The 25,951-nt window shown below is 50.3% G+C and overlaps 1 protein-coding gene across 2 annotated transcripts in view; it reads left to right on the top strand.

Annotated features, from left to right (window-relative positions):
- sema6e (sema domain, transmembrane domain (TM), and cytoplasmic domain, (semaphorin) 6E) overlaps window positions 1–25,951 on the top strand; it is a 116,695-nt gene that overhangs the window by 68,001 nt on the left and 22,743 nt on the right. For both annotated transcript variants that reach the window (XM_062538626.1, XM_062538625.1), the window contains exons 4-16: window positions 9,262–9,468; window positions 12,528–12,642; window positions 13,444–13,501; window positions 15,492–15,548; window positions 16,495–16,596; window positions 18,759–18,849; window positions 19,179–19,301; window positions 19,455–19,543; window positions 19,715–19,932; window positions 21,117–21,248; window positions 21,820–21,975; window positions 23,148–23,321; window positions 24,008–24,145. In XM_062538626.1, coding sequence (XP_062394610.1) covers window positions 9,327–9,468; window positions 12,528–12,642; window positions 13,444–13,501; window positions 15,492–15,548; window positions 16,495–16,596; window positions 18,759–18,849; window positions 19,179–19,301; window positions 19,455–19,543; window positions 19,715–19,932; window positions 21,117–21,248; window positions 21,820–21,975; window positions 23,148–23,321; window positions 24,008–24,145 — 1,595 coding nt within the window. In that variant the 5' untranslated portion in view covers window positions 9,262–9,326. The remainder of the gene's footprint in view (window positions 1–9,261; window positions 9,469–12,527; window positions 12,643–13,443; window positions 13,502–15,491; window positions 15,549–16,494; window positions 16,597–18,758; window positions 18,850–19,178; window positions 19,302–19,454; window positions 19,544–19,714; window positions 19,933–21,116; window positions 21,249–21,819; window positions 21,976–23,147; window positions 23,322–24,007; window positions 24,146–25,951) is intronic.

The raw sequence follows: 25,951 nt of genomic DNA, 5'->3' as shown, positions 1-25,951 counted from the left end.
GAACCCTGTTGACAAGGAGGATGTTTCCCTATTCCCTGTAGGGGCAGGAGACTGACACTGATAGTGGAAAGGGTCACGACCTTGGATGACAGACTGAGAGATGCCCCGTCTCACCCCGCTTGCCCCCCCCTCCCTGTGCCAGGGCTTTACCCATCTCCTGTTGGCACCCCTCCCCTCCACTGGGGGCGACCATGGGACACGTCTGAACTGCAATCCTGACACCATCAATTTCCATGCTAATCCCAAATGAGTTTAAGAGGCCTGTCTAGACCTCTCTGTCATTTTTTTTCTTTTCTGCCGTCGTGTAGCTTCACCATTCTGCACTGGCAGCATAAAAATGAGCCATCAGTAAGCTCCCCGCGGCGTGATGAAACTTCCAGACTGTCAGCGTCCTGTGATCTGTTGATTCCTCCATCAGTCTGAAAAAAGAGTGTTTGTGTGTGATGTGGCCTTTGATGTATCGGCCATATTTCACCATACCCAAGAATCTATACAACTCCTTTAGAATAGCCGCTTGACAAATATACCTAGACTGTCGTGAACCTGTCCAAGTACTGGTGGTTGGCCATTGTCGTTGAGGTCTACTTTGTCTTGTGATGTGATTCCTCTAAAGACATGAAGCCATTTAGAAGGGGGATGTGGGGATTAAACAAATGACTAATCAGCGCTCGCATCTGACCATTCCTGCAGCTCCATTTGGACCAAGCAGTTCAGTGGACTCTGGTCAGAGCAGACAGCAGGCAAGATAATCACTCAAATGTGTGTGTGTGTGTGTGTGTGTGTGTGTGAGAGTGTGTGTGTGTGTGTGTGTGTGTGTGTGTGTGTGTCTGTCTATAGGGGGAAAAAAACACCCTAAAGGGTTACAAGAGGGTTGTTCTGGCTGTAATTGCCCAGTGCTCCTTGAGCCAGTTTCCAATTTGCTTCAGCTCTGTGTGTGTGCGCGTGTGTGCGTGCGTGCATTTGTCTGTGTGTGTGTGTGTGTGTGTGTGTGTGTGAGTGTGTGCGCTGGTCATCCACTGGAAATGTAATTAGCGAAGCCGCGCGCGCACTTGTAGGGTGCTGTGTTGGGTAATGACATGGCCGATGGGTAGGAGTGTGTGGTTCCGCTAATAAATCTGTGTTTAACCGAGCAGTGTGTGTCCAGCATGAACTGGACTGACGGTTGGAGTGGACACATCTGTGTGTGTGTGTGAGGCACAATGTGTATGTTTATGTGTGTTGTGTGTATGTGTGCATACCTATGTGCATGCATGTGCATGTATGATATTGTGTGTGTATGTGTATGTGTATGTGTTTGTGTGTGTGTGTGCGTGTGTGTGTGTGTGTGTGTGTTGGTTGGTTGGTTGCTGGGTGAGTGGTGTTTATGATTCAAGAGCCACAGCCATGTGAGGGATATCATGAGATGAAGCCTCCCCATGCACACAGCCTGGGCTGATGAACTCACGGCAGAGAGCCGGAGATGATGATGATGCAGGCCCTCCAGCACACAATGTGTGCTTTTGTTCTCGCACGGGGTCATGCTCCCGGGAGGCACGATGTCTTGTTTTTGTTTTTCCCCCCTCTCCTCTCCTCTCCTGGCCACTTAAAGACCCTCATTAATGGCTTGTTTTCTTGTTCTTGTCCAATATTGGCAGAGGCAGCGGCTACTGCCTGTTTGTCAGTAGAGGCTGGAAGGGGAAGCAATCCCAGCACACTGGACCCCCCCCCCCCCCCACACACACACACACACATACCCCCTTGAGCCTGAAGGAACACTTTTATTTGGTAATTTGTTTGTTTGAGCTGCTGATAATTGTTTCCTAAACAGCACAATTCCATAATCATCAATGTGTGTGTGGAGGGGGGACACAGAATAGTACAAAAAAATGAGAATCTCAATAACAAATCTGTGTCCTGGAGGAATGGAATCTCACACCAACCCTAGCAGCACCCCTCGTTAATGGCTTTTCCTTTAATTGTCGGCATGAAATCCGAAAATCTCATTACTGTTCATTATTCTCTCCTCGCCGGTGACATTTCCCCCAAAAAAATGAACGCCGCACATAAACCCATAATGGGGATTCTAATATCGACTTGCACTGTCATGAACCAGACAGCACAGGTGGAAGGATGACATTGGCTACAGACAGTACGTCTACATTTTATTGTGACGTACCATGATATATATATATAAAACCTCCACAATATTTTAGTTAAAATACACATTTTAGTCGTGTCCTCAGGTTTGTACTCAGTCCTACTACCCCAATGAATTTCCCCCTCTGAAATATTTGGAACATTCCACAAATCACATGTTCAACACCGAGTTTCACGCACGTTTATTAAAAAACCCTCTTATGTCATGAAGCTCTGGTTGACAGCATTGAAAATAAATACAAAAAAGTACAAAGTACTGCACCTGACTTCGTAAACGAAATAGTAGAGTAGCAGATTCTCTGTTAAGCAGCGTGAGAGATTTCTACGAAAGGGGTGATGTGAGCCGAATAACAACCGGAAGGAAGCAGAACATCACTCACAACCCATAACACCCCCCCCCCCCCCCAAAAAAAGAAAAGGATCAAAAACATTTCCGTCTGGATTCCGTGAAGAATTTGCATTTTAAGTTTTTGGCTGAAGAAGACAGACGCATCTCTTCCTCCCTGTTTTGCCTACTTCAGCCATATTGTGATTCCAACCTTGAGAGATCGCGGCACGTGCATGTATAAGATGCATGAGAATTTGGGCTTTGTGGTTCAGAATCGGCACCACCTGAAGGCCATCAGTCCTTGTAATGTGGATGGACCTTGTAGTGCATGCACAGTGACTGTATTCAGTGCAAGGACTTCTCATGCCCAGTCTTAAGCCTGTATGATGCGCAGAGTGAAGTCTCTTCTCTCCTGTGGATGATACTGAACATGGAGCACAAGAATAACCCCAACAAAACACCAAAGGTCACCATCAGAAAGGAGTTCCAATCCACTCAAGAAGACCTGGAAAAGCTGGAAAAGCTTAACCTCATCCTGCATAAGTTCAAGAGACATGTGACATCAGGAATCAGTTCATTCACTACAGGGCACATGAGTGTTTAATTCATGTCGACTTTTCAGAGAACTACAGTACAGTATGTCTGTAAATACAGTGCTAAAATACAGGCTGTCCACTTCGGAGCCTCACACCAGGAAACATTGCATTCATGGAGATTGATAAAGAAGTCTTAGCCTACGCAAGGCATCTTAGAAAAGGTCAGGCAAGTTTGTTTGCATGAGTGTGCTGTTATTATAGCTACTTGGAAACTGAATGATGTAGTGTTTTGTACAGTTTAGAATAATTTCAAGTTAACTTTCGTGATGGAGGTCAGTGATTTGACCTGAGAACTTACCTAATGTCCTGTGTGGAACACTAAGTCTCTCTTTGTCTCTCTTATGTTTGCACCATCATTTATCAAATTGTTTAATAAGATACTTGCTAAAACTTTGAATACATTTGAAGTTTTGATGTTCTATAAATAGACAAAGTGGTTTGCATTCTTTAAAAAAAAAAGGAAACAAAATCTCACAACTCGCATATAGTGGATGAGCACCTTTTCCAAGGGAGTGGGTGGTATTTTTGAATTACATTTAAGTGTCAGTAACAGGACTGAGAAAAATACAACAATCTTTAGCTTAAAAACATTGTAATAAAGGGAATAAAGTTGCCTGAGAGACCAGGAACAACAAGAAGCAAAATGTCACCCATTTGGTGGAATGACCTGGGTGCATTCACATCTATTAATTGAACTGCCACACAACACAACCACCACCCCTACACAAAATACACACACACACACACACACACACACACACACACACACACACACACACACACAGACACACACACAGACACACACACAGACACACACACACAGACACACACACAGACACACACACACACACACACACACACACACACACACACACACACACTTCATAATGTCCCAGTCTTCGCGTGCCTCGCGACTCTGTGACCAGCCACGGGCGTGTGGCCCACATAGCGTAGGTGTAGCGCGGGCCTGGGCTGGGCTGGGCTGGGCGGGCGGGCGTTCTCGCTCATCGCCATGGCTACTTGATAGTCCCTGGCGGAGCGCTGGGGAGGCTAATGGGCCGTGGAGAGCAGGAGGCTAATGTGCCTAATCGTGTTTGAAATGACAGAGGAGGCCGGGGACACACGGCCTCATTACACAGCCCCATGTATACAGCGAGGGCCGGGGGGATGGGGGGGGGGGGGGGGGGTTGCAGGCTCGTATGTGATATGTGTGGAATGTGTGTGTGTGTGTGTGTGTGTGTGTGTGTGTGTGTGTGTGTGTGGAGTATGCAGTGGATGGCGTGGGGGTTGGGGGTGGGGTGAGCGCATGCAATGTGTAGTGCCACTGGCTCATGTGAGGTCCCAGTGCACTCTCAGGTGGAGGAGCTCAGCAATCCCCCTGCTCCTTCTCCCCCGCCGGCGGAAACAATACCGGGATCAGGAACGCTTCAGTGAGCTCACGCCGGCTCTCCTAGGAGATGGGTCTGCTGTGTCAGGATGACACCATACACTTTAACTTTTCTTTCTCTCCTCTCTCTCTCTCTCTCTCTCTCTCTCTCTCTCTCTCTCTCTCTCTCTCTCTCTCTCTCTCTCTGTTTCGCTCTCTGTCTGTTTCTCACTGCTCCACACGCTCCTGGCAAAGACGAATGCTGCTCAATGCCAACAGGTACATAAAGTACTTGATCGTATTTAAAGCGGTCCCCAAGGGGATTTAATCAGCTGTGCTTTTATGGAACGGGCTTCTCTGGCCAACGGTGATTGAGACTAAAGCTGGAGCCGTTAAATTGAGTTTATGCTCAAATGGAAACGGGGTCTTATTTGAAATAGATTTTGCCATGGCCCCAAACTGCCTCTTCGTAAAAAAAAAAAAAAAAAAAAAAAAAACTGGCATCCTCTCACAAGCGAATCTCTCTCCCATGATGCCCTGTAGAGGCCTTGTGCTGGATGAGCGATGCCTCGCTGCCTCCGTGAACGAACGGAACGCTGTTGGGAAATCCAGATGATTGTCAGATAATCAATCGAGGGGGGGATTCCTCGCTGTCCTTCGCTCGGTGCGGGAGCGGTCAAGACTGACCGTCTGAACCTGGCCCTGAGGAGATTAAGCTCGGTTCATTAGAAACCACAGCGAGCCAGCCTCGCCCTCGGCCTCTGCTTGGACCGGCAGGACTCCCCCTGTGATCAAGCAAACTCATGCACACAAACACACACACTGATAGATAGATGATACACACTCATTCACACACGCATAAGACACACACTCACTCACACACTCATAACACAATAGCACACACAGACAACCACACACACTCATACTGTAAGATACACACTCACTCACACACTCTTTGCACAATAACACACAGACAACCACACACACACACACACACACACACACACACATACACACATACAAACACAACCGCACACATAGCGCCCAGAGAGAGATTCTTGCATGCTGCCTTTCCAAACACGTTTTCAGGATAAGGGGAGGCTTTAGATCCTAGCCCACAGCTGTCAGCTTAGGAGCCAGCACCCCTCTCCCTCACGTCCTCCCCCAGAAATGGCCATTGATTGAAAACACAAACCAGTGCCAAGCGCGAGGGGTTAGACAGGACCTGCAGGGCCGCCACAGCAGGGGCTGTTTGTTGCCATGCTGTCTTGCGTTGCATCCTGGGTAAGTTAACGAAGGAGTGCTGTGGATGCCCTCCAGTGTGTGTGTGTGTGGTATGTGTGTGTGTGTGTGTGTGTGTGTGTGGCGGATGGGGGGGGGGGTGGGGTTGGTGAAGGGGACAGTGATATTGTGATTTGGCTGGCCTCGTCCGGCAAGCACCAGTTGTTCCAAGGAGGGGTTAACATTTCACCTTCTGGCCCTGCCATTCAGCAGCCGTCCAGGCTGGGCCGAGCTAAATGACTGAGAGTGCTTTATTGGCCGCGGTGAACGCCATGTGGAGTGAGCCATGAACTGGACACATCAGTTCTCCAACCAGCGGGCGGAAGTGACAAGTGAGTGACGTGTTGGACACTCTCCGCGCCTGTTCAGCAGGTGTGCGTGTGCGTCCGTGCACTGAAAGCACTCCAAGTCCACTAAAGTGACAGGCCGGCTTTTAAGGCAAATGCCATGAAGCTGGACGTCGAGGTTCCTACTGGTCCGGTTAATGAAATAGCCAGTGCCGTAATTTCCCAACTATTAGCCGTGGTGTATACATTGATTTGGCAAAATTTCTTCAGCTATGAGGTTAATACATGGGGGCAGTTAATATGGTATTAATATGATTTTGTTTCTTTTAACTTGCATACAGCACTGTTCTGAGGCTTATACACAATGTGGCTAATGCACAGGAAATGACTGTAGTGCCATTGGCCTCTTGACATCCCATCCTTTTTTGTGGAGTGAGGGCTCTCCATCTGCCGACGCTGACTTGATCGAATGCGTTTCGTGCGGACCTCATGCTACCGTCGCCCGAGGCTTTGCTGTGTGCTGAAACTACAGATGGCCCTCTCTCCACCAAGCTGTTACTGGCGGTGGCGTTTGTCCAAAAATGTTTGGGGAAAAAGAGCTTCCCCAGTGTCTACTGTTCCAGATTTCCTCCAGCTGTGGAGGTCCGTTTACAGCATCTGAAGTAAACAAACCATTAATTCAGACGCGCAGCAAAATGATCTGTAAAGTATGTCCGTTTCCTTTGGCGAACAACCCATCACTTAATAATGATCACTGAATAAATTCATTCACGACACCACAATTGAAAAACAAATTCTCACATGTTCCACCACTAGTTCTTGATTAGAGTGCCACAGCATTTTGCCCCAGTGGGTTCCCAGTATTACAGTATAGCCTAGTTCTCTTTCTCTCTAGTGAGAACAACCCACCACTTAATAATGATCACTGAATAAATTCATTCATGACACCACAATTGAAAAAAAAGAAGATTCTCACATGTTCCACCACTAGTTCTACAGTAGATTAGAGTGCAACTGAATTCTGCCCCAGTGAGTTCCCAGTATTATACCCTAGTCCCACCCCCCCCCCCCCCCCCATGCTGATTCATGTGATTTATGTGTCATGCACTGTCTCTCCAAACCCTGCTAGGGGCAACACACACACACAGACAGGGAGGGCTTCTGGTAAATATCCAACTGAGGAGATTCGTCTCATTTCTTTTTTTTTTATTCCAGGCGATTACTTAATTTGCCGAGCATTTCGTCAGCCCCTCACACACTGCCTGCCTTAGACTTCTAGGACCGGGAGGCCTATATGCGTGCGCGCGTAGGCTACCTACAGTATTCAGCATGCCGCTCACCGTTTTCCCGCTTCGTACTCGCTAAAAAGCCAATTTGTGTGCAGGGGAGAGAGCGATCCGTCAGGGGTAATGTCCCCATATATATCCCCCCGGTGGGGTGGGACGGGACAGCCAAACAGGCCGGCCGTAAGTCATGAGGTAAACAGGAGCGGACACCCCCTCTTTTCAATTGATGGCTTTGCGATCATCGCTTGACCTCATCGCTAAGCGCCCAGCCGTAGCTGTCGCTGCATCAGAATGAGTGGCTCTCTGCAGTGCCACGCCAGTGTGCCTGATCGCGCCCCTGTGTTTGTGTGAGGTGACTGGACAATGAAAACGGGGAGATTGATAATTAAAATCTGGACGGGAAGGTAAAGGCATCTCATTTGCGATGTGCACACAGGTCAGATCTTATGAAAGCCAATCTCGGCTCCGTCCATCTGCTTTGGGCACCTTCGCATGACAAAACCCAGCAGATGTCCGAAATTAGCATTTTGCCCACAATCTGGACTCGGATGTATGCTGAATGATTAATTAATAAAACCATAAGACAAGAAACTTGGCTGAAAGTTTTTTGACAGGTTTTTTTTTTTTTTCTCCCACTATTTTCTTTCTTCCTGTCGATCGTTATGTCTGGTCTTCCCTCCTGGGGACTTGAGGCCGGTGGCGTGGTGCCCCGTGGTGCCCCGTGGCGCTGGTGCAGAGGTGGCATGCTTAGAGAGCCGGTCCCTCCGGCCGGTGCCGTTAATTGTGTGAGCTCACCTGTGAAAGACTTGGGGGGGTTGGGGAGAGTACAAAAAAAAATGAGGCAGGTGCTATACTGGCCAGGGGCTGCCCACACACACATACACACACACACACACACACACACACACACACACACACACACACACACACACACACACACACACACACACACACACAGACCACACATACACCAGACACACACACCTTGTTCCTGATAAGCACACCCTATCCGTCTGCCTCTGTCTGAGGTCACACACTACTGGATGTGTTGCTACCTGATCACATCAGTCTTCCTCTAGGTCTCACTTGTTCTCTCCTTCTCTCTCTCTCCCTCTCTATCTCTCCTTCTCAAATTCAAATTCAAAGGTGCTTTATTAGCATGACAGTTTGGTACAGTGTTGCCAAAGCTAGTGTTAGTGTTAGCTCTCTCTCTCTGTCTCTCCCTCTCTCTCTCTCCCTCTCACTCCCTCTCTTTCCCCCCCCCCCCTCTCTCTCATTTGCTACCAGCCTTCACAGACTATATAAAATATGGGACAGAGACAGCGTAATGAACTCTTTTCCTTTACTCCAACTGTTTTGAACACAGAACTTTGTGACGTAGCTAATAAGGTTTTGGAGGGGGAGCCGTTTAAATTAAGGCTGGAGCAGGGTAACAATACCCTCTCACAAGAAGCAATACCTCCACCTGCTTTGATCTCTTTGAGCAATAAAGCTCTACCAAGCAGCCTCTGATTTGAATAAAAAAGAACAATATGGTGACTTTTGAAACAGAAGGGCCATTCTCTATGGGGGTAAACAGAGGTAGCAGCAGCAGCAGCAGCAGCAACCGCCCCATTTTGATGTCCCCTCGCATCAAAGACGGGTGTCACCAAAAGAACACCGTCGGAAGCGGCGGGAAGTGGTGTCACCTACTTAACAAAACACTTCTTCAGAATGTCACCGCCTCGGTGGCGCGGTCTCTAACAGAGAGCTAAATGATGCGTGTGGTGTACGGTTTCAAACGCTATCTCCATGGGAGACTGTATATGACATAAGTAGTAGTTATCTTCAGAAAAACATCTCAGGGTTCTATTTCACTCGCTAACATCAAAGTTTATCATTCAGCCATCTTATCTGTGTCTTCTTTTGTCCTTGTCCTCTCTCTCTCTCTCTCCCTCTCTCTATCTCTCCCTCTCTCCCTCTCTCTCTCTCTCTCTCTCAGGCGGGTGGTGAGTCCTGTGTGGGTCATGCTGAGGTCTGGCTGAGCTGCAGGATCGCTGTGCTGCTATGAGGCTGTCGCTGGGCCCACCGCGGCCCCTCCTGGCCTGGGCCCTGGCCCTGGTCCTCTCCTGCTGCCCCCTCCCTGCCCGCCTCGGGACCATGCCCTTCCCCCAAGACCTGGAGCCCATCAGCATCGTCGGGAGCGAACGTGAGTACACACACACACACACACACACACACATTAGCACTGCGCCGACATCATCTGGAGTCATTTCCGCTATCTCTACTTACACTTTATAGGGCAAGAAAGCAGCACACGCGCCCATCACCGGCTTTTTGGGCCCTACTTTGGCTCTGAAGTGCGTCGTAGGGGGGGCGGAGTGACTGGTAATGACTCTGTGATAGCAACTCAGTGCTCTCTGCACAGTGGAGGTCAGGGTGACTTTACCTTTGTCCATTTAGGAGGGGGGAAAAACCCACTCATAATTGATTTAACATGGGCTGGGTGGGGGAGGGAGGGAGGGAGGGGGGAGGGGGGAGGACGGTGGAGCTGTCCTGGCAGCCTGGATCCTGTAATGGTTCTATCTGCAGGGGACATAATGTGGCGCGCGGCATTGGCAGAAATAGCTGAGCTAATAGTCTTGTATAAGGGCTCCATCAGCGAGGTAATGAGGGTCATTTGTCAGCCATTTCCACAGGTGACTCAGAGGGGTCCGAGCTCCTCATTCATCCGCCCGACGGGATGTCCGTTATGTATGCTACTGGACTGACCAGGGCCGCCACTGATCTCTCAACATCTCCTGCCTAATTAGGGAGAATGGGAGCTGGGGATGGTGGATGGTACCCCCCCCCCCCCCCTCCATCCAGCCTAAAAAATATATAAAATAATAAATAGAGCACTTGAAAGTGAGGGAAGAGCTAGTGTGATTATGGACTAAGTGCGTGTGTGTGTGTGTGTGTGTATGTGTGTGTGTGTGTGTGTGTGTGTGTGTGTGTGTGTGTGTGTGTGTGTGTGTGTGTGTGTGTGTGTGTGTGTGTGTGTGTGTGTGTGTGTGTGTGTGTGTGGAGGGGGGGTCTGGCTCTGAGGACCAGAGCAGAGCGGAGCAGGCCGAGTTGAGACAGGCGGGCTGGTCCGGTCCCCGAGGGCTGGGGGCGCTGGGCCGCGCTGGGCGAGGGGTGGGAACTTCAGACGCTCCTCCCTGCCGTGATGGGGATGGATGGAGGTCTCTGGCGCAGCTGGCAGCCAGAGATAGCGCCGGGGTTTGGCTGCAGAGATATGCTAAACCCGCCGTGCCACGCGCTGCTGTTTCAGGGGGGAAAAGCAGAGAGAGAGAGAGGGAGAGAGAGAGTGATAGAGAGAGAGAGAGAGAGGCTCACCCCAGAGTGCGAGCCCAGTGACCTGGCTCATGCATCACACACATCCTCTTGCAGAGTCTTTTTTTTATACACACTCGTGTGTGTGTGTGTGTGTGTAAGTGAAAGTGTGTGTGTGAGTGTGTGTGTGTGTGTGTGTCGTTCTTTTTTCAGTGCTGTTCTCAAATTTCCCTTCTCTCCTTTTGTTCTCTGCGTCCTCCCGTTTTTTCCGCTCATCCCCATTCTCAGCTCATACATCTTGTGCATTCTCTTTTGATTTCTTCCCCTCTCTCTGTTTGTCACTGCAACTCTCTCTCTCTCTTGCACATCTCCCCTCCTGGGTTCCCACTGGATGCTCTCTCGCTTCATCTGTCTGCTTCTGTCTCATTCTCTTCCCCGTTCTGTCATTGTTTCTTGCCTTTCTTCCATATTGTTTTTGTCTCCCTCTCACAGACTTCCTCTTTTCTCTCTCTCTCTCTCTCTTTCTCTTTCTCTCTCTCTCTTTCTCTTTTTCTCTGCCTCTCTCTCTCTCTCTTTCTCTCTAACTTCTCTCTCTCTGCCTCTCTCGCTTTCTCTCTTTCTCTTTCTCTTTCTCTCTCTCTCTTTCTCTCTCTCTCTCTCTCCCCCACTCTTCTGTGTGTATCTCTGCTCGGCTGCTTGCGTTACACAATTACTGTAGTGTCCCGTGGTGGTTGTGCCGTGTGCGGTCATGGGACGCGTCGCCTGATGCTCTAATGAAAGCCGTCTGGAGCGCGCGTCAGCAGCGGCGGTGCAGGGGGGGTGCAGGGGGGGGGGAACGAGCGCAGCGTCACAGCGCCACCCCGGTGGGGGCCCCAAACACCGGCCACCAACCACCACCATCACAAGCACACACACACACACACACACACATACGCTCTCCTCCCTCTCCTGTGCCGCTGCTGTATACTCTTTCCTTATGAGGATTAGTTTGTGTGTGTGTGTGTGTGTGTGTGTGTTTCTGTGTGTGTCTGTGTGTGTGTGTGTGTGTGTGCGTGTCTGTGTGTGTGTGTGTGTGTGTCTGTGTCTGTGTCTGTGTCTGTGTCTGTGGCTGTGGGTTTGAAGCGACTGCAGAAAAGTTGTGTTTGGACAGAAAAACTCAGGACAGAAAGGCAAAGAGGCCCGCGAGGAGCGAGGAGGTCCTGCTGAGGGGGATTTATAAATATGGAGTCCGCTCGCCAGCGGATGTTGACACTAACAGCCGCTGACCCACTTCTCGGCAAAGTGTTCTCGGTTAAGTTAACTTGTTGACTTTGACGCCGATGTGGGCTTTGTTTCCTCTTTTTTCTTCCGTCCGAGAGATGCGCAGTGCTGTCCGGCGTGAGCGTTTCGTGGCTGTGTGTCCGCGGCTCCGCGCGCTGTGACTAACTACGGCCGGGATGGCTTTATGACCTTGCAAAAGAGCGCCATCAAAATAATAAATGATCCTGTGACCCGCGTAGCGTCCCTGAGGAGATATTTCAGAGAGTGGGTTTAATTTGAGATTTCAGCCCCGTCGCCGCCACCACAACCTCTGCCATGCCACAAGTGAGTCATGAGGTAGTCAACATCGTAAAAGCCCCCACCCCCCTAGTACTTTATGTGTCTTCTGGACTGCCTGATCAGAATTCTCTCCCAGCCCAAGCCCAAAGCCACTTGAACAAATGCATTCATCAGGCGTGGCAGATGATAAATACAAAGACGCTGGTCCTGTACTTAGTACCGTCATTTAGAATGGCGGCACCCAAGTGCCCTCTCACAGAGTGATGTATCGCCAACATATCTCTACCCCCTAATATCTTTGGGGTTTTTTTGTGTGTGTGTGTTTGTTTGGCAGAGACATGATGGATTTTAAAAGCTGTGTTTGTTTGTTTGTTTGTTTGTTTGTTTGTTTGTGCTGGCCGTTTCCGTCCGCAGACTCGTACCTGTACCCGAGCTTCCAGGGCCTGATGGAGGACAACGACACGGCCCGCCTGGGCTTGGATTTCCAGCGGATGCTCCGCATCAACCACATGCTCTACATCGCTGCCAGGTCAGTCCCCGCCATCACCAGCCCCCCCACTCCCCCCGTGTCTTCACCACACACACACACACACACACACACATACACACACTCTCTCACACACACGTCACACACACATACACGTGCACAGGCACACGTACACACACACACACACACACACACACACACACACACACTCACACTCCACCTCAGTCCCGCCGGCAGCGACCACAGGCTCCAGGCTGTCGTGGAGAGGGGCCCGGAGACCCATTTGGGATCAGTGTCTGGGCCGAGTAGAGTGCTCGCTTGGCTGAGAGCCACAATTGTCACAGCACCCCCTCCCCAACCCCCCCTTCCGCCCTTCCCCCCCAAAAAAACGTAATGTCAGACGTGTGCGCCTTTCTGCACGGTCCTACTCCCGGAACAGTCAGACGTGAGCTGGGAGAGAAGGCCGTAGTCCAGCTCCAGCCAGAGAGGAGTAGCCTCTCCAGCCTCCCCGTCACCACAGGACAGCTCCATGTGTCTGATTAGGCTGCTCTCCCCCTGGCTGATAAGGATGGACTGATTGGCCTAATCAATCTTTTCAATCCCAAAGTGTGAAGTTGTGAGGGTGTGTGATCATTTGTGAATGTGTGTGTCGTGTTTGTGTGTGTGTGTATGTTTGTCTATCTATGTGTGAGAGTGTGTGTGTGTGTGTGTGTGTGTGTGTGTGTGTGTGAGACATTCTTTAAATATAGATACAAATAAAGCATGCCATGAACTGTAGCATCTTGAGCGCTCCTCTGTGTTGACCCATGTTCTTCGTCTCCTCTCTCCTTGTGTGTTCTGCAGGGATCACGTCTTTGCCGTCAATCTCACTTCCTCATCACAGCAGATTGTCACTCAGCAGGTAAGCGAGCACATCCCAAAGACAATGGACTCTGAAGCAAAGCCCTCCCACAAGAATAAAAGAAACATTACTGTTCATGGAACAATCAGGAAGTCATAAAGGGCTTTGAATGCTGTTATGTACATCATGCATGGTTCCTTAGGATGCATCTATGGACGAAAAAGCCCATCAAACTATTTAACCCCAACTGAAAAAGTCATTGGCCGCATTTCCCAAATTAGTAAAGAAGCTCTTAAGTGCTAAAAACTTATTAGGAGCGCTCTTAGAACGTTCTTAGAGCGCTCCCAAGATGTTCTTAGCACTTAAGAGCTTCTTAACAAATCTGGGAAACGCGGCCATTGTGTTTCTTGGAGGTTCTCCTTACCCCGTCCCCACCCCCCTCAGTGTTGGTAGCATCACCACCCCATTTAGGACAGAGATGAAACAGTTATGGCGTCTCTACGTAGTAATGGTCATGAGCATGGTGCATTCAGCTAAAAAAATCACATTTGTCAGATTTGCAGACTTGCGAATAGACTGAAGAAGGAGTGGGCTAAGGGTTGGGGAAAGGGTTAGGCAGGGCTATTTTAAACAAGCTCCCATTTTGCCCATCGTTAGAACAGATATGTCTTAACCCACTGTTGTCTTGCGTAAGTACTTTCCATTTTTTCAATATTGTTGTTGTGGCAGATTGATTTATTGCGTGCGTATTAAACGAATGTCGGACAAAACGCTGTTAGGCGCCGCTCCGCAGAACGCTTGTTATGCATGACGAGCCGTTTGAAGAGATCTGAGGCGAGGCCTCGCGCGGCTCTCAAGGCTCCTTAGCGAGGCGAGCTAGAGAGGGGCGCGGCGCGATCTTTCATCCGCTCGTCCAAACGCCGCTGCCGAAACGACAGCTAATGATAAGGCGGGACAGGACACGGACGGCGCCTGGAATGGCCACCTCGCTTCCCTCGCTGTCTCTTTTTTTTTCCGTTTGGTTGTTTTTCTTTTTTTTTCTCTCTCTCTCTCTCTCTCTCTCCTCGCTGTGCGGGAGGCTGTGTGTGTGAGAGAGAGAGAGAGGGAGGCGTTGGGCTGTTCGCTTATAAGGGTCCTGAGTGCCGAGTCCTTAGATGGAGGCCAGCTGAGGCGCGCTGTGGGAGACCATCAGTCAACTTCCCTCTACCTCACCACCACCAACACACACACACACACACACACACAAAGCGTACAAGGATACACACAAGCACACATACAGACACAACACGCACACAAGCGTAAAAGCATACACACACTCAAAGACAAAGAAATACACACACACACATGCACACACACACGAACACACACACACACACACACACACACACACACACGAACACACACACTGTAGGATGCCCAGCTTGTTAACTAGCAGATGGGTCTCTCCGGCCGCCTGCCCCCCCGTGCCGCTGACCACAGCCCCAGCTCAGGAGGCGCCCAGCGGAGGCTGATTGGACGCGCAAGACGCGAGGCGAGGAGGAGGGCCAGAGAGGTGCCGAGGAGTCGTTAGGCCGCGCGGAGCGCTAGACCGCGAGGGGAGGGCGGGGGGGCGGGGGGGTGGACAATTAGCGCCGACTCCTCGCTCTGGCGCTGGGAAAGCGCCGACTCCAGCGGGGGTTTTGATCCGAGGAGCCCGTCGCCTCTTATTCATATCCATCATGCGCTCCCGCAGCCGGCGCCGTCGAGCGTCGACTCCAGCCCCCGGCCCTGTGGGCACGCCGCCGCCCATTCCGTCTCTCTGCCGGGGAGCTTTTGGAGCTTGATTTATTTCTGTTTGTTTGTTTGTTTGTTTGGTTGGTTGGTTTGTCGTGATTTCAGGGGATATCATGAGACTAAATGACTTTCCTCATTATGGCGGATGTGATTGAAAGATTAAAAAAAAAAACAGAAAAGCGAAAGCAACACAAACAAACAGAGAGAAAGAGGCGCGCTGAAGCGCTTGACTGAGAATGCCTTTGATTGCTGACAGTTGGCTCTCTGTGTGTGGCAGAAGCTGACATGGAAGACAAAGAATGTGGAGAAATGCACAGTGAGGGGCAAGAACAGCGTGAGTATATGTGCCTACCTCCCTCTGCCACTGTCTAGCCTGCCCTGTGTGTGTGTGTGTGTGTGTGTGTGTGTGTGTGTGTGTGTGTGTGTGTGTGTGTGTGTGTGTGTGTGTGTGTGTGTGTGTGTGTGTGTGTGTGTGTGTGTGTGTGTGTGTGTGTCTGTGTGTGTGTCTGTGTGCGTTGGTGCGCGCGCTTGCATGCGTGTGTGTGTGTGAGTGTACATGTCTGTGAATATCTGAGCGTGTTGTTTGTTTGCATTCTTGTATGTATCTGAATGCATGAGGGTGTGTATGCGTGCATGTGTGTGTGTGTGTGTGTGTGTGTGTGTGTGCTCATTTGTCAACATCAGCACCCCAGGCATGTGCAGTCACAGAGACAGCTGTCTGTGTAATAGTTACAGACATAGAGGATAGAGTCCCGTTGAGCTCTTAAGACCATTGGGATCAGTCAAGGGATTATGGTAATAGTGGGACATGAAAAATAGTGTGAGTGAGAGAGAGAGACAGAAAGAGACAGTACGGGTGTCTTCCAGAAACGTATGTGCTCGTGTGGATAAACTCGCTAAGTGTGTGTCTCTATGTGTCTGTGTGTCCGTTTGAGAGAGAGAGAGAGAGAACCACATGTACAGTAAGTAGGTGTGTGTATGTGTGTGTGTGTGTGTGTGTGAGAGAGAGAACCACATGGAAGCAGGTGTGTGTGTGTGCGTGTGTGCGTGTGTGTGTGTGTGTGTGTGCGTGTGTGTGTGTGTGTGTGTGTGTGCATGCACCAGCACGTTGCATGTCTTTCCAGATGCTGCTAAGGCAGTAAGCTCCAGCATGACTCAGGTGTGGTGACAGCAGCTCTCTGCCTGCCTGCCTGCCTGCTCTGCGTGCCCACCCGCGTGCCTCGCCTGCCTGCCTGCCTGGCTGCTCTCTCAAAGCCTGTCTGCTCTGCTGTCTTTGACAGGATGAATGTTACAACTACATCAAAGTGCTCGTCCCGCGCAACGACGAAACCCTGTTCGCGTGCGGCACCAACGCCTTCAACCCCACCTGCCGGAATTACAAGGTACGCTAAGTAGCTGTCCACACACACACACATACACACGCACACACTCGCACACACACACACCTACCCCCAACCCCAGCCTTTCACTACTCACTACATCATCACATTACCCAATCACTTCCCCGGGTGGTAGTGCATTACCAGTCATATGTCTTCTACACACACACACACACACACACACACACACACACACACACACACACACACACACACACACACACATTTATAGCTCGTATAAACCCGCTATCCTCTCTCCTGTCAGGGGGCTCAGGGTTGTAATGGCATCCCCCACTAGGAGCCCGGCTCAGGTGTTGCTGCCGAGCCGCGTCTGCCTTCGCAAGCGAGCCCCGGCTATCCGTTTACATAACACAGATTCCCATCGATCCAGCGTAGGGCAGAGAGAGAGAGAGACCACTCACAGCTCAATGTCGATACGCACGCTATAAATACCTGGCTCGTGGAAAAGCCAGCGCACGGATCGTTTTTTTTTTTTTTGGAGTCGCAACACAAGGAGCGAACACAAAGATCGAGGGCACCAAAATATTTATGGCGGCGTCGGCTTTCGCGAGTTTGCAAACAAAGGACGGGGCACCTGTGTAGCGCGCGCCTGCGTGCGCGTGTGTGTGTCAGGAAGTGACACATTCTGCGAGGCGCAAAGGTGTGAAGGTTTTACACAGTTACGCGATTGACATTTCTGGGGTTTTTTTGTGCGTGTGTGCGTGCGCCACGATTCATAGCCAAAGCGTTCCTGGAAAAACGGAACAGGCCGTCTCTAAATCTTGCGAGAGAGTGGGTGAGGAAATATCAACAACGGGGAGTTGAGCAAGTTCATGAATGAAAAGCAGAGGTCTCTACTCCTCCGCCAGACTCCCTGAGGAAGTCGTTTCATGCTCTCTCGTTCTGTTCCATGAATGGAGCCTTCCTCCATCCCTCCTCTCCTCCCCCCCGTCCCCCCTGTCTCTCTCTGGGTCTGGGTCGGTCGTCTCCGTGTCTCCCCTCTGGGTCCCCCTGGAGAGCTCTCCCCAACGGCTGTCTGGAGAAACGGAGCCCGTGTCAGGAAGGGCAAATCGCATCGTGCCGTCCAGCTCTAAATTCTCCTCTCCTGTTTTATTTTTTTTATATATCTGTTTTTGCCTGGGATGCATTTTCCATTGAAAAGCGATAGCGCCGGCTCGAGCCAAGTGTCCCGCGTTTGTCCCCTCTGCCTCCGTCCGTCTGTCCGTTCGTCCCCACCAGAGGACATTCACACACCCCCATGTCCCCGTCGGAAGGTTAGTGTTACTCTCGTGGAGCACACAGGCAGGGGTGTGAACATGAGCTTGTGCTCGCGTCGGAGGAGGGGGGCCTGCCACTGTGTCAGGAACAGTGGCACAGTGGCATTCCCTCTCTCACACACACACACACACACACACACACACACACACACACATGCCCACACACATACACACATCTACACATGTATACACAGTACACGCGCACGCACACACACACACACACACACACACTCTACTACTACCACTGTTAAGCCCTGTGTATACATTGGCAGCTGCCCTTGTCTCTTGGTTCCCCCGGAAGCCCACAGCGTGCCAGCCAGGGTCACCCCGCAGTGGCTGGCACGCAGGCTCTAGCGCGCTTCCTGTTTGTGCCGAGCGGTGCGGCGCGGCAGCGGCAGCGGCATGGCACGTCCTGGCCGGGGCGGATGGCAGCTAAACGTCCGCAGCGAGGTGAAACTCGGGGCGTCAGCGTTATTGGCAAGCTGACAGCGCCATTATTCAGGAACCTGTTGTGCATGAACAACAAATTAACCTCGGCCCAAAAGATCAGCCTGCCGCGCCGCGCCGTGCGCTGTGACTGTGAAAATATGACTGCAATATGGCTGTTTCAAGGCCGCCTGAGCTTTCATTGAAGCGGCGCCATATTTTTTGGAGTAAAGGTGCAGTTGTCTCACTGTCAAAGCCTAAAAAAAAGCATTTAGGCTCCCAAACGTCAATAAAACTTTCTGTCAGGATTAAACGTTTTCCTTGTACATTCCACACAAAACTTAGTTTTATGTCTTTTGTGAGTTTGCCTCCATTTTTTTAGAGGCATTGTTGCATTTCTGCCTAAAAAAAAAGAAATATGCTGACCCTTTCATACAGTATGTTTCTGTGCTGTCTCCCAAGATGTCGAGTCTGGAGCAGGTTGGAGAGGAGGTCGCTGGCCAGGCACGCTGCCCATTCGAGTCGCGGCAGTCCAACGTTGGCCTCTTCGCTGGTGAGTGGATGGGCAAAAGAGCAACACGACACCTGCCTTTATCTTTGCCAATATTCCAGTGACATTTATACAAAGTTCAGCCTGCCTTATTGTGGTCTCGCTCCTCCATGAAAGGTCAGTGGCTGATTAGACACAGTGAAAATAGCCCCTCCACCACTCCACCCACTGCACACACACACACACACACACCACCCACTCCTCCTTATTTCAGAGTAAAAAAAAAAAAGAAAAAAGCGCCACACATGCACAATCAGGCAGGACTCGTGTAGGAAGCGTTCAGTGGCCTGCTAAATGAAAACGCGGCGTGTGGTTTTTGGTCACGCCTCCAGGTGGGGATTTCTACTCGGCGACCATGACGGACTTCCTGGCCAGCGACGCGCTGATCTACCGCAGCCTGGGCGAGAGCAGCCCCGTCCTGCGCACCGTGAAATACGACTCAAAGTGGCTGAGAGGTGAGATGGGCGGCGGGGGTCACGGGACACGGGTTCACCCCCCAACCCCCCAAAAACCCCTCAAGTCCTCCCAAACGATCTCTTATAGTAGATAGTTTCCCATTTAAAAAAAGGTGCCGCAAAAAACTAAATAAATGTGTTTGTTTCTCCCAGAGCCTCATTTCCAACATGCCATTGAGTACGGGAACTATGTGTACTTCTTCCTGAGCGAGATTGCAGTGGAGTACACCGCCCTAGGCAAGGTAGGACCAGCTGGCCCCACATAGAGATAGAGAGAGCACAGCCTCTTGGAAGCTGTTTTTGCTCTGCCCATAGCTAGACTTGTCTAAGTGCTACAAGCCCGGGGGCGATGCAATTTATCACCGTGAGAACCTCTGCAACACTTTCATTTGTCCTCCTTCGACCCCACACAGGTGGTGTTCTCGCGAGTGGCCCGGGTCTGCAAGAACGACAACGGCGGTTCCCCGCGGGTTCTGGAGCGCTACTGGACCTCCTTCCTGAAGGCGCGGCTCAACTGCTCGGTGCCGGGCGACTCCTTCTTCTACTTCGACGTGCTGCAGTCCCTGACCAACGTCATGCAGATCAACCAGAAGCCCGCCGTGCTGGGAGTGTTCACCACGCAAGCCAACAGGTAAACACACAAACAGCCATTTCATTTGACAGAACATTGCATTTTACAGTACATAACATTACATAACATTTATTATATGAGAACATCTTTGGCCCCCCAAACCGTTTACCAACAAAACTAGATGCACACGCAGCCGTGGGGCAGAAGACGCCGGGTGGCCGGTCACAACGTTATAAAGTTAACCTAATAACCAGCTGCTGTAAGCTACAATCGGCATTTTTTGAATGCCATTGTTGTCTAAATGGTGATAACATCTCAGAGTTTATTTCAGAGTTTGTCTTTTGTTTTGGTTTTGGTGTTTTTTTTGCAAAGAAATGCATTACTTTACATTTCTGAACATTCTCTAACCATTGCCATTTCAAATGGTGCTGTTTTCGGCACTAAAATTCTTTTGAATCTTTTCACGGAGAGCAGCTGCTTTATCCTGTTTATGGTGCTTTCTGCCTCTTGGTTGCGCACGCGTGTATTCGTGACGTTGCATAGAAATCTATGTATAGCACACACAAGTGAGACTACACAGCAGGTGCAACATAAAGCAAACACAAACAAAGACTACACAGCAAGTACAACATATAGCTAACACAAACAAGACTTCACAGCAGGTACAGCATCAACAATATCTAGCTTTGACTATTTGGCTTTTTCATCCAAAGTGAATTACAGTTGAGGAACAGCAACTTTCTTCGATTATTTGACTATTTAGGCCGATAAATCACCCGTTCAAAGCGACTTATTGAGGAGAAACCGTCACGCTCCACTAAGTAAGGCCAGCAGCCACCTCGTCTCACCGCACCAGTTCTGTTTAGTCGGCGCTCGGGGGGCGAACGCGGCGGCATCACATGGTGCCTGAAGTGGCGCGATGCATCTGACTCATCACTGGAGGATATGAGCAGGCACAATGAAAGCGGCCTTGTTGTGAATCCATGCCTGGGTAAGACATTAGGGGGATCTATACATAGTGCAGGTTAATTGGGTTACACAACAACAGAGACCGTCACTGTGGCCCCACACTCGGCTCTCTTTATTTATTTATTTATTTATTTGTTCTGTTCGGTTAGTAAAGCACAAACATGAGAAGAGAGCTTCCCCCTCTGTGAAGTGTGTTTTTATATCAGGAGGAGCAATGATCTAATGGATGCTAATGCATTGCGCGTTTGTGTGTGTGTGTGTGTGTGTGTGTGCAGTATCACCGGCTCTGCGGTGTGTGTGTTCTACATGGACGACATCGAGAGGGTTTTCAACGGCAAGTTCAAGGAGCAGCGCAACAGCGAGTCGGCCTGGACCCCCGTGCCTGAGGAGATGGTACCCAAGCCGAGGTAAGATGAGCACACACACACACACACACACACATCCACACACAGACACAGACACGCACCACAGCATCACTCCACACCACCTGAAGAATAACATATACAATGGCGATGGGGGCCTGAGCTTGTTGTGGGAGCGGTGGAGAACCTCCATGTCCTCCGTCTCTGTTAACGATTCTGCCCGCCGCCGGGGCACTCTGTCTGGGCTGGGCTGGGCTGGAGCTCCGGGGCCCGCCGGCCTTGGCTCGCCATTGATCACAAGATCACTCTGAAGGGGGGCAGCGCTGAGGCTTTGATTTAATGAAGCCAGATGGTGGATGGACCACAGTTAGTACAAGTGGCACATGATGCCTCAGTGAGCCCAGGCTATGGAGGGAGATCTCTCCCCATCTCAGAAGAGGGAGAGGGTGGACAGTGCTGACCACGCTGTCTGCCTCTTCCTCTCATATTTTTTTTTGTCTTTTGTCCTCATGTCTCATGTTCCCTCTACATGCGCTCTTTCTTTTGTTCTCTCTTCCACCCCTCCCTCTCTCTCTCTCTCTCCCTCTCTCTCTCTCTCTCTCTCTCTCTCTCCCAGGCCTGGCTCCTGTGCTGGCGACGGCCCAGCAGCAGGCTACAAGTCCTCCACGACCTTCCCAGACGACACGCTGACCTTCATCAAGTCCTACCCGCTGATGGACGAGGCGGTGCCCTCGGTCAACGACCGGCCGTGCTTCACGCGCACCACCAGCAGGTAAGCTGCGCACGCGCGCGCACACACACACACATGCACGCGCGCACACACACACACACAGGCACGCACGCGCACACTCGACCAACCCTGCTTCCTGCGAGCCAATAGCAGCTGTGCAGCCGGCAGGCCGCGCCACACCACTTTACTTCTCCCCTATAGATACGCAAACACACACACACACACACACATACACACACACACACACACACACACACACACAGACACACACACACAAACACACATATATACACACACACACACACACATACACACAGACACACACACACAAACACACAGACACACACAAACACATACACACACACACAGACAGACACACACACACACACACACACACACACACACACTCTTACACACACACACAGACACACGCTGCCCATCACGCACAGCACTCGTCTGTGCCCACCAGCTGCTTCACCGTCTGCATGTCGGTGCGAGCCGTCCCCGGCATTCTGACAACCATCTGGCTGACTGAGCCTCCGAGCCCGTGATTTTAGAGCACAGGTATCCACTCAACGTCATCTCCGCAGCTGTATCATCTCTCTCTGTCTCTCTCTCTGTCACACACACACGCGTGCACATACACATGCGCACACATGTGCGTGCACACACACACACACACACACACACACACACACACACACACACACTTGAACTCTCTATTTGAATCCACCAATCATATTTCTAACAAAATACAATCAAATATTTTAAGTAAAATATATTCAACCCCCCCCCACACACACACACACATGCACACACACTCATACATGCAGACACACTCACACATCCTGAGACAGACCTACTGTAGACACAGGCCTACCCTCTGACAGGTATAGATATTTTGTTCTTCTGCTCTCTCATCTCACCCAAACACACACACACACACGCACACACACTAAACCCATTTCTATCCCACAGAGACAATGAACTGGCTGTGAAGTCTGAGAGTGAGTGTCAGAAAGGAAGTACAAGGGCTCAGCTCTGAAAGTAAAAAGCTTTTTGTCGTTGCTATCGAACATGCAGAAAGCCCTCTCACCTAAATCCCAAACCTCTCTCTTCCCTGTGTCTGTCTGTGTACATGCGCGTGTGTCTATGTGTGTGTCCGTGTTCGTGTGTGTGTGTGTGTGTGTGTGTGTGTGTGTGTGTGCGCGTAGGTTCAAGCTGACCCAGCTGGCGGTGGACACGTCGGCCGGGCCGTATAAGAACCACACGGTGCTGTTCCTGGGCTCGGAGGACGGCCGCGTGCTCAAGGTGCTGGCCAGCACGCACGCCAACGCCTCCTTCAGCACGCAGCTCCTGGAGGACATCGACGTCTACAACCCCGCCAAGTGAGTGCCAACCCCCGCCAAGCCTGAGTTATCCACCCCCCTCCCACACACACACACACACTCCCCCCACACACACACCCAAACATTCATTCCACTCTGCGCTCTCCTCCCGTACGTGTGTGTGTGTGTGTGCAATGCTCGGCTCGCAGCGAGCCGTGTCAGGTGACAAACAAGACAAGGGGTATTTAAAGAGGAGGCCGCTGAGCGTCACTAATTTACCTGTCTGCGGCGGGAGTGTTTGATTAGGGTTCCATCGGCTCTGCTGATTAGAGAGGAAGTCGAAAATGTATTAATCAAAGTCACTTTTTAACGTCTTTTTTAAGAAAAATTAGCAAGGCATGTTGACGTCTTCAGTTGAAGACGAAAACACGACCGAGTCAAATTTGGACATTGAATAAAGCCCTAAAGTGAAAGACATGATGCAAACTCAAATATTTTCCCCTCTACAGTACCTCCCTATGGTCTGAACAATCTAATGTATGCATTTAGTCTGAATGATAAACGCGCTATAGATGAAATAGTACCTCAACCAAACAACCAAATCCAAGAGATATTGTCATCTGGTTGCTGTTGAGTGATCTCTGTGCAAGTGTGTGTGTGTGTGTGTGTGTGTGTGTGTGTGTGTGTGTGTGTGTATGTGTGTGTCCTATCTGACTGGTGGCCGTGTGCTCTGCTGCCCTGTGAAGGTGTAACATCCGCGGGGAGGACCGGCGCGTGCTTGGCCTGGAGCTGGACAAGGAGCAGCACGCCCTGTTCGTGGCCTTCTCCAGCTGCGTGGTGCGCGTGCCCCTCAGCCGCTGCGCCGACTACGGCACCTGCAGGAAGTGAGTACACACACACACCCTTACCGCTGACCGCTAACTGTACGTTCACACCGCCGGCGACTTGAGCTTCCAAAGATTCCGGAAGTCATTCATTTTCAATGGAAGCCGGCTTCTCTCAGCTGCCAGCAGCGGCAAATCCGTCGGCGTCGCCTTTTGGGCGTCTTGAGCGACTGGAGAAAGTTGAAAGTGGCTCAACTTTATGGTAATGAGCTATGACACCGTTCAGCGACCAAACGACCAGCAACGAACATAGAAAGCTACCACGTCAGAGCGGCCAAAGCATCCAAAGCTTCCCACCACAGCGTCCTTGGCAGGGCGTCCAGAGCTTCTTGGAAGCTCAAGTCGCCGGCGGTGTGTACGTACAGTAACTCTCATTTCGCTCACACTTTCCTGGGGGAGTACCCTTTAGACTGCCTACAGATGCTCCGAGGATTAACAGACTGTCTGTTGACTCTGTTAACTGAAATGTATGGTTAAGGTCGACGTTAGGGGTTGAGTGTGTTTAAGGTGATCTTCAGTCATTTTGAACACAATTTTACATACTGAACTCTAAAGTGTGTTCTCTTAATCTCATATGGATTGTTTTTTTTTGTTGTTGTTTTTTTAAGGTTAAAAAAATACTGGTGAATACTGAATTGAAATGAATGCACATTTAAATGTAACAATGCAGACAGTTAATGCAGATCTGAGCTAACACTGATGTGAAATGAATACACATGGAGTCAGTTTTAAAGACATGAGCACAATCCAGTGAATGCATATACTGTACTGGAAGTGCCAGAGACAGGTGATAAACTGCATTCAAATGAATACTGCCAGAGTACTGAGACAGAACGCAGACAGTTTGTTTTTTTTAGATATAGTGAAGGCTGAATAAACATTTCTTTGCATATTCTAGCACTGACAAACAAGAACTGACAGAGACCACAGTCTAAATTCCGTGCAGCTATCGCCACAAACGTATCTGGCAGACATGCACACACATCAAACCAATTGAAGGTGACTCAGGATCTGAACAGATGATATGCAGATAATATGGATATCTGCCTCTGTAAGGTGTGATGAATCGAGGTCCATCTTTCCCTGTGGGGCTCCAGTTATTGGAGCTAACATGTTCAAAAAATATAGCCCTGGAAGACTGCGATCCAGTTCTGCCCCCGGTTGGAGGGGTATATTTATAGTCATTTGCCCCGAGTTCCTCACCCCTACCCGCAGTGATTAGTTTATCCGACTGGGGACATATATCTCCCATAGCATGACAGACTCTCACTGCACGGGCATGGAGGAGCACCAGCAGCGTTTACACAAAGTGGAACCATCTGATTGGAGGGAAGCCAACTGTGACCAGATCGCTGTTTCTTTTTTCTTCCTTTTTCTTCCTACGTTTTTCTTTTTTTTTTTTCTTCTCGTCTCTTTTCTCCGCTCCTCTCTATTCTCCTTGTGGTGTTTCTTTCGTTCTTTCACTTGGTGGGGGGAATGAAAAGGGACTCATTTCTACTTATGCAAGCCTGAAAATCCCATCTCGAAGAGAGTCTTAAAAACAGCAGAATCACACCACTTCTGCTGGTGCCGCTGCGCTGCGCGCCGGCGGATTACAGAGCCACTAATCACTTCACACTTAGATGTCAGTCTCCTCTGCTCCAGTTTGATCCAGCCTCACAGTTTGTCTGACATGAACCAAATCACACTCCATGTAACTCCTTTCGCTCCCTCCCTCCCTCTCTCTCCCTCTCTTGCCTAGATTTCAGTCTGTATTCATCACGTTTTGATACATGTCCTTATTGGGGATTCATAACTGATGATAGA

The sequence above is a fragment of the Sardina pilchardus genome, chromosome 6, assembly GCF_963854185.1.
Source record: "Sardina pilchardus chromosome 6, fSarPil1.1, whole genome shotgun sequence".
Lineage (NCBI taxonomy): Eukaryota > Metazoa > Chordata > Actinopteri > Clupeiformes > Clupeidae > Sardina > Sardina pilchardus.
This window is presented reverse-complemented; position numbering and strand designations above follow the sequence as displayed.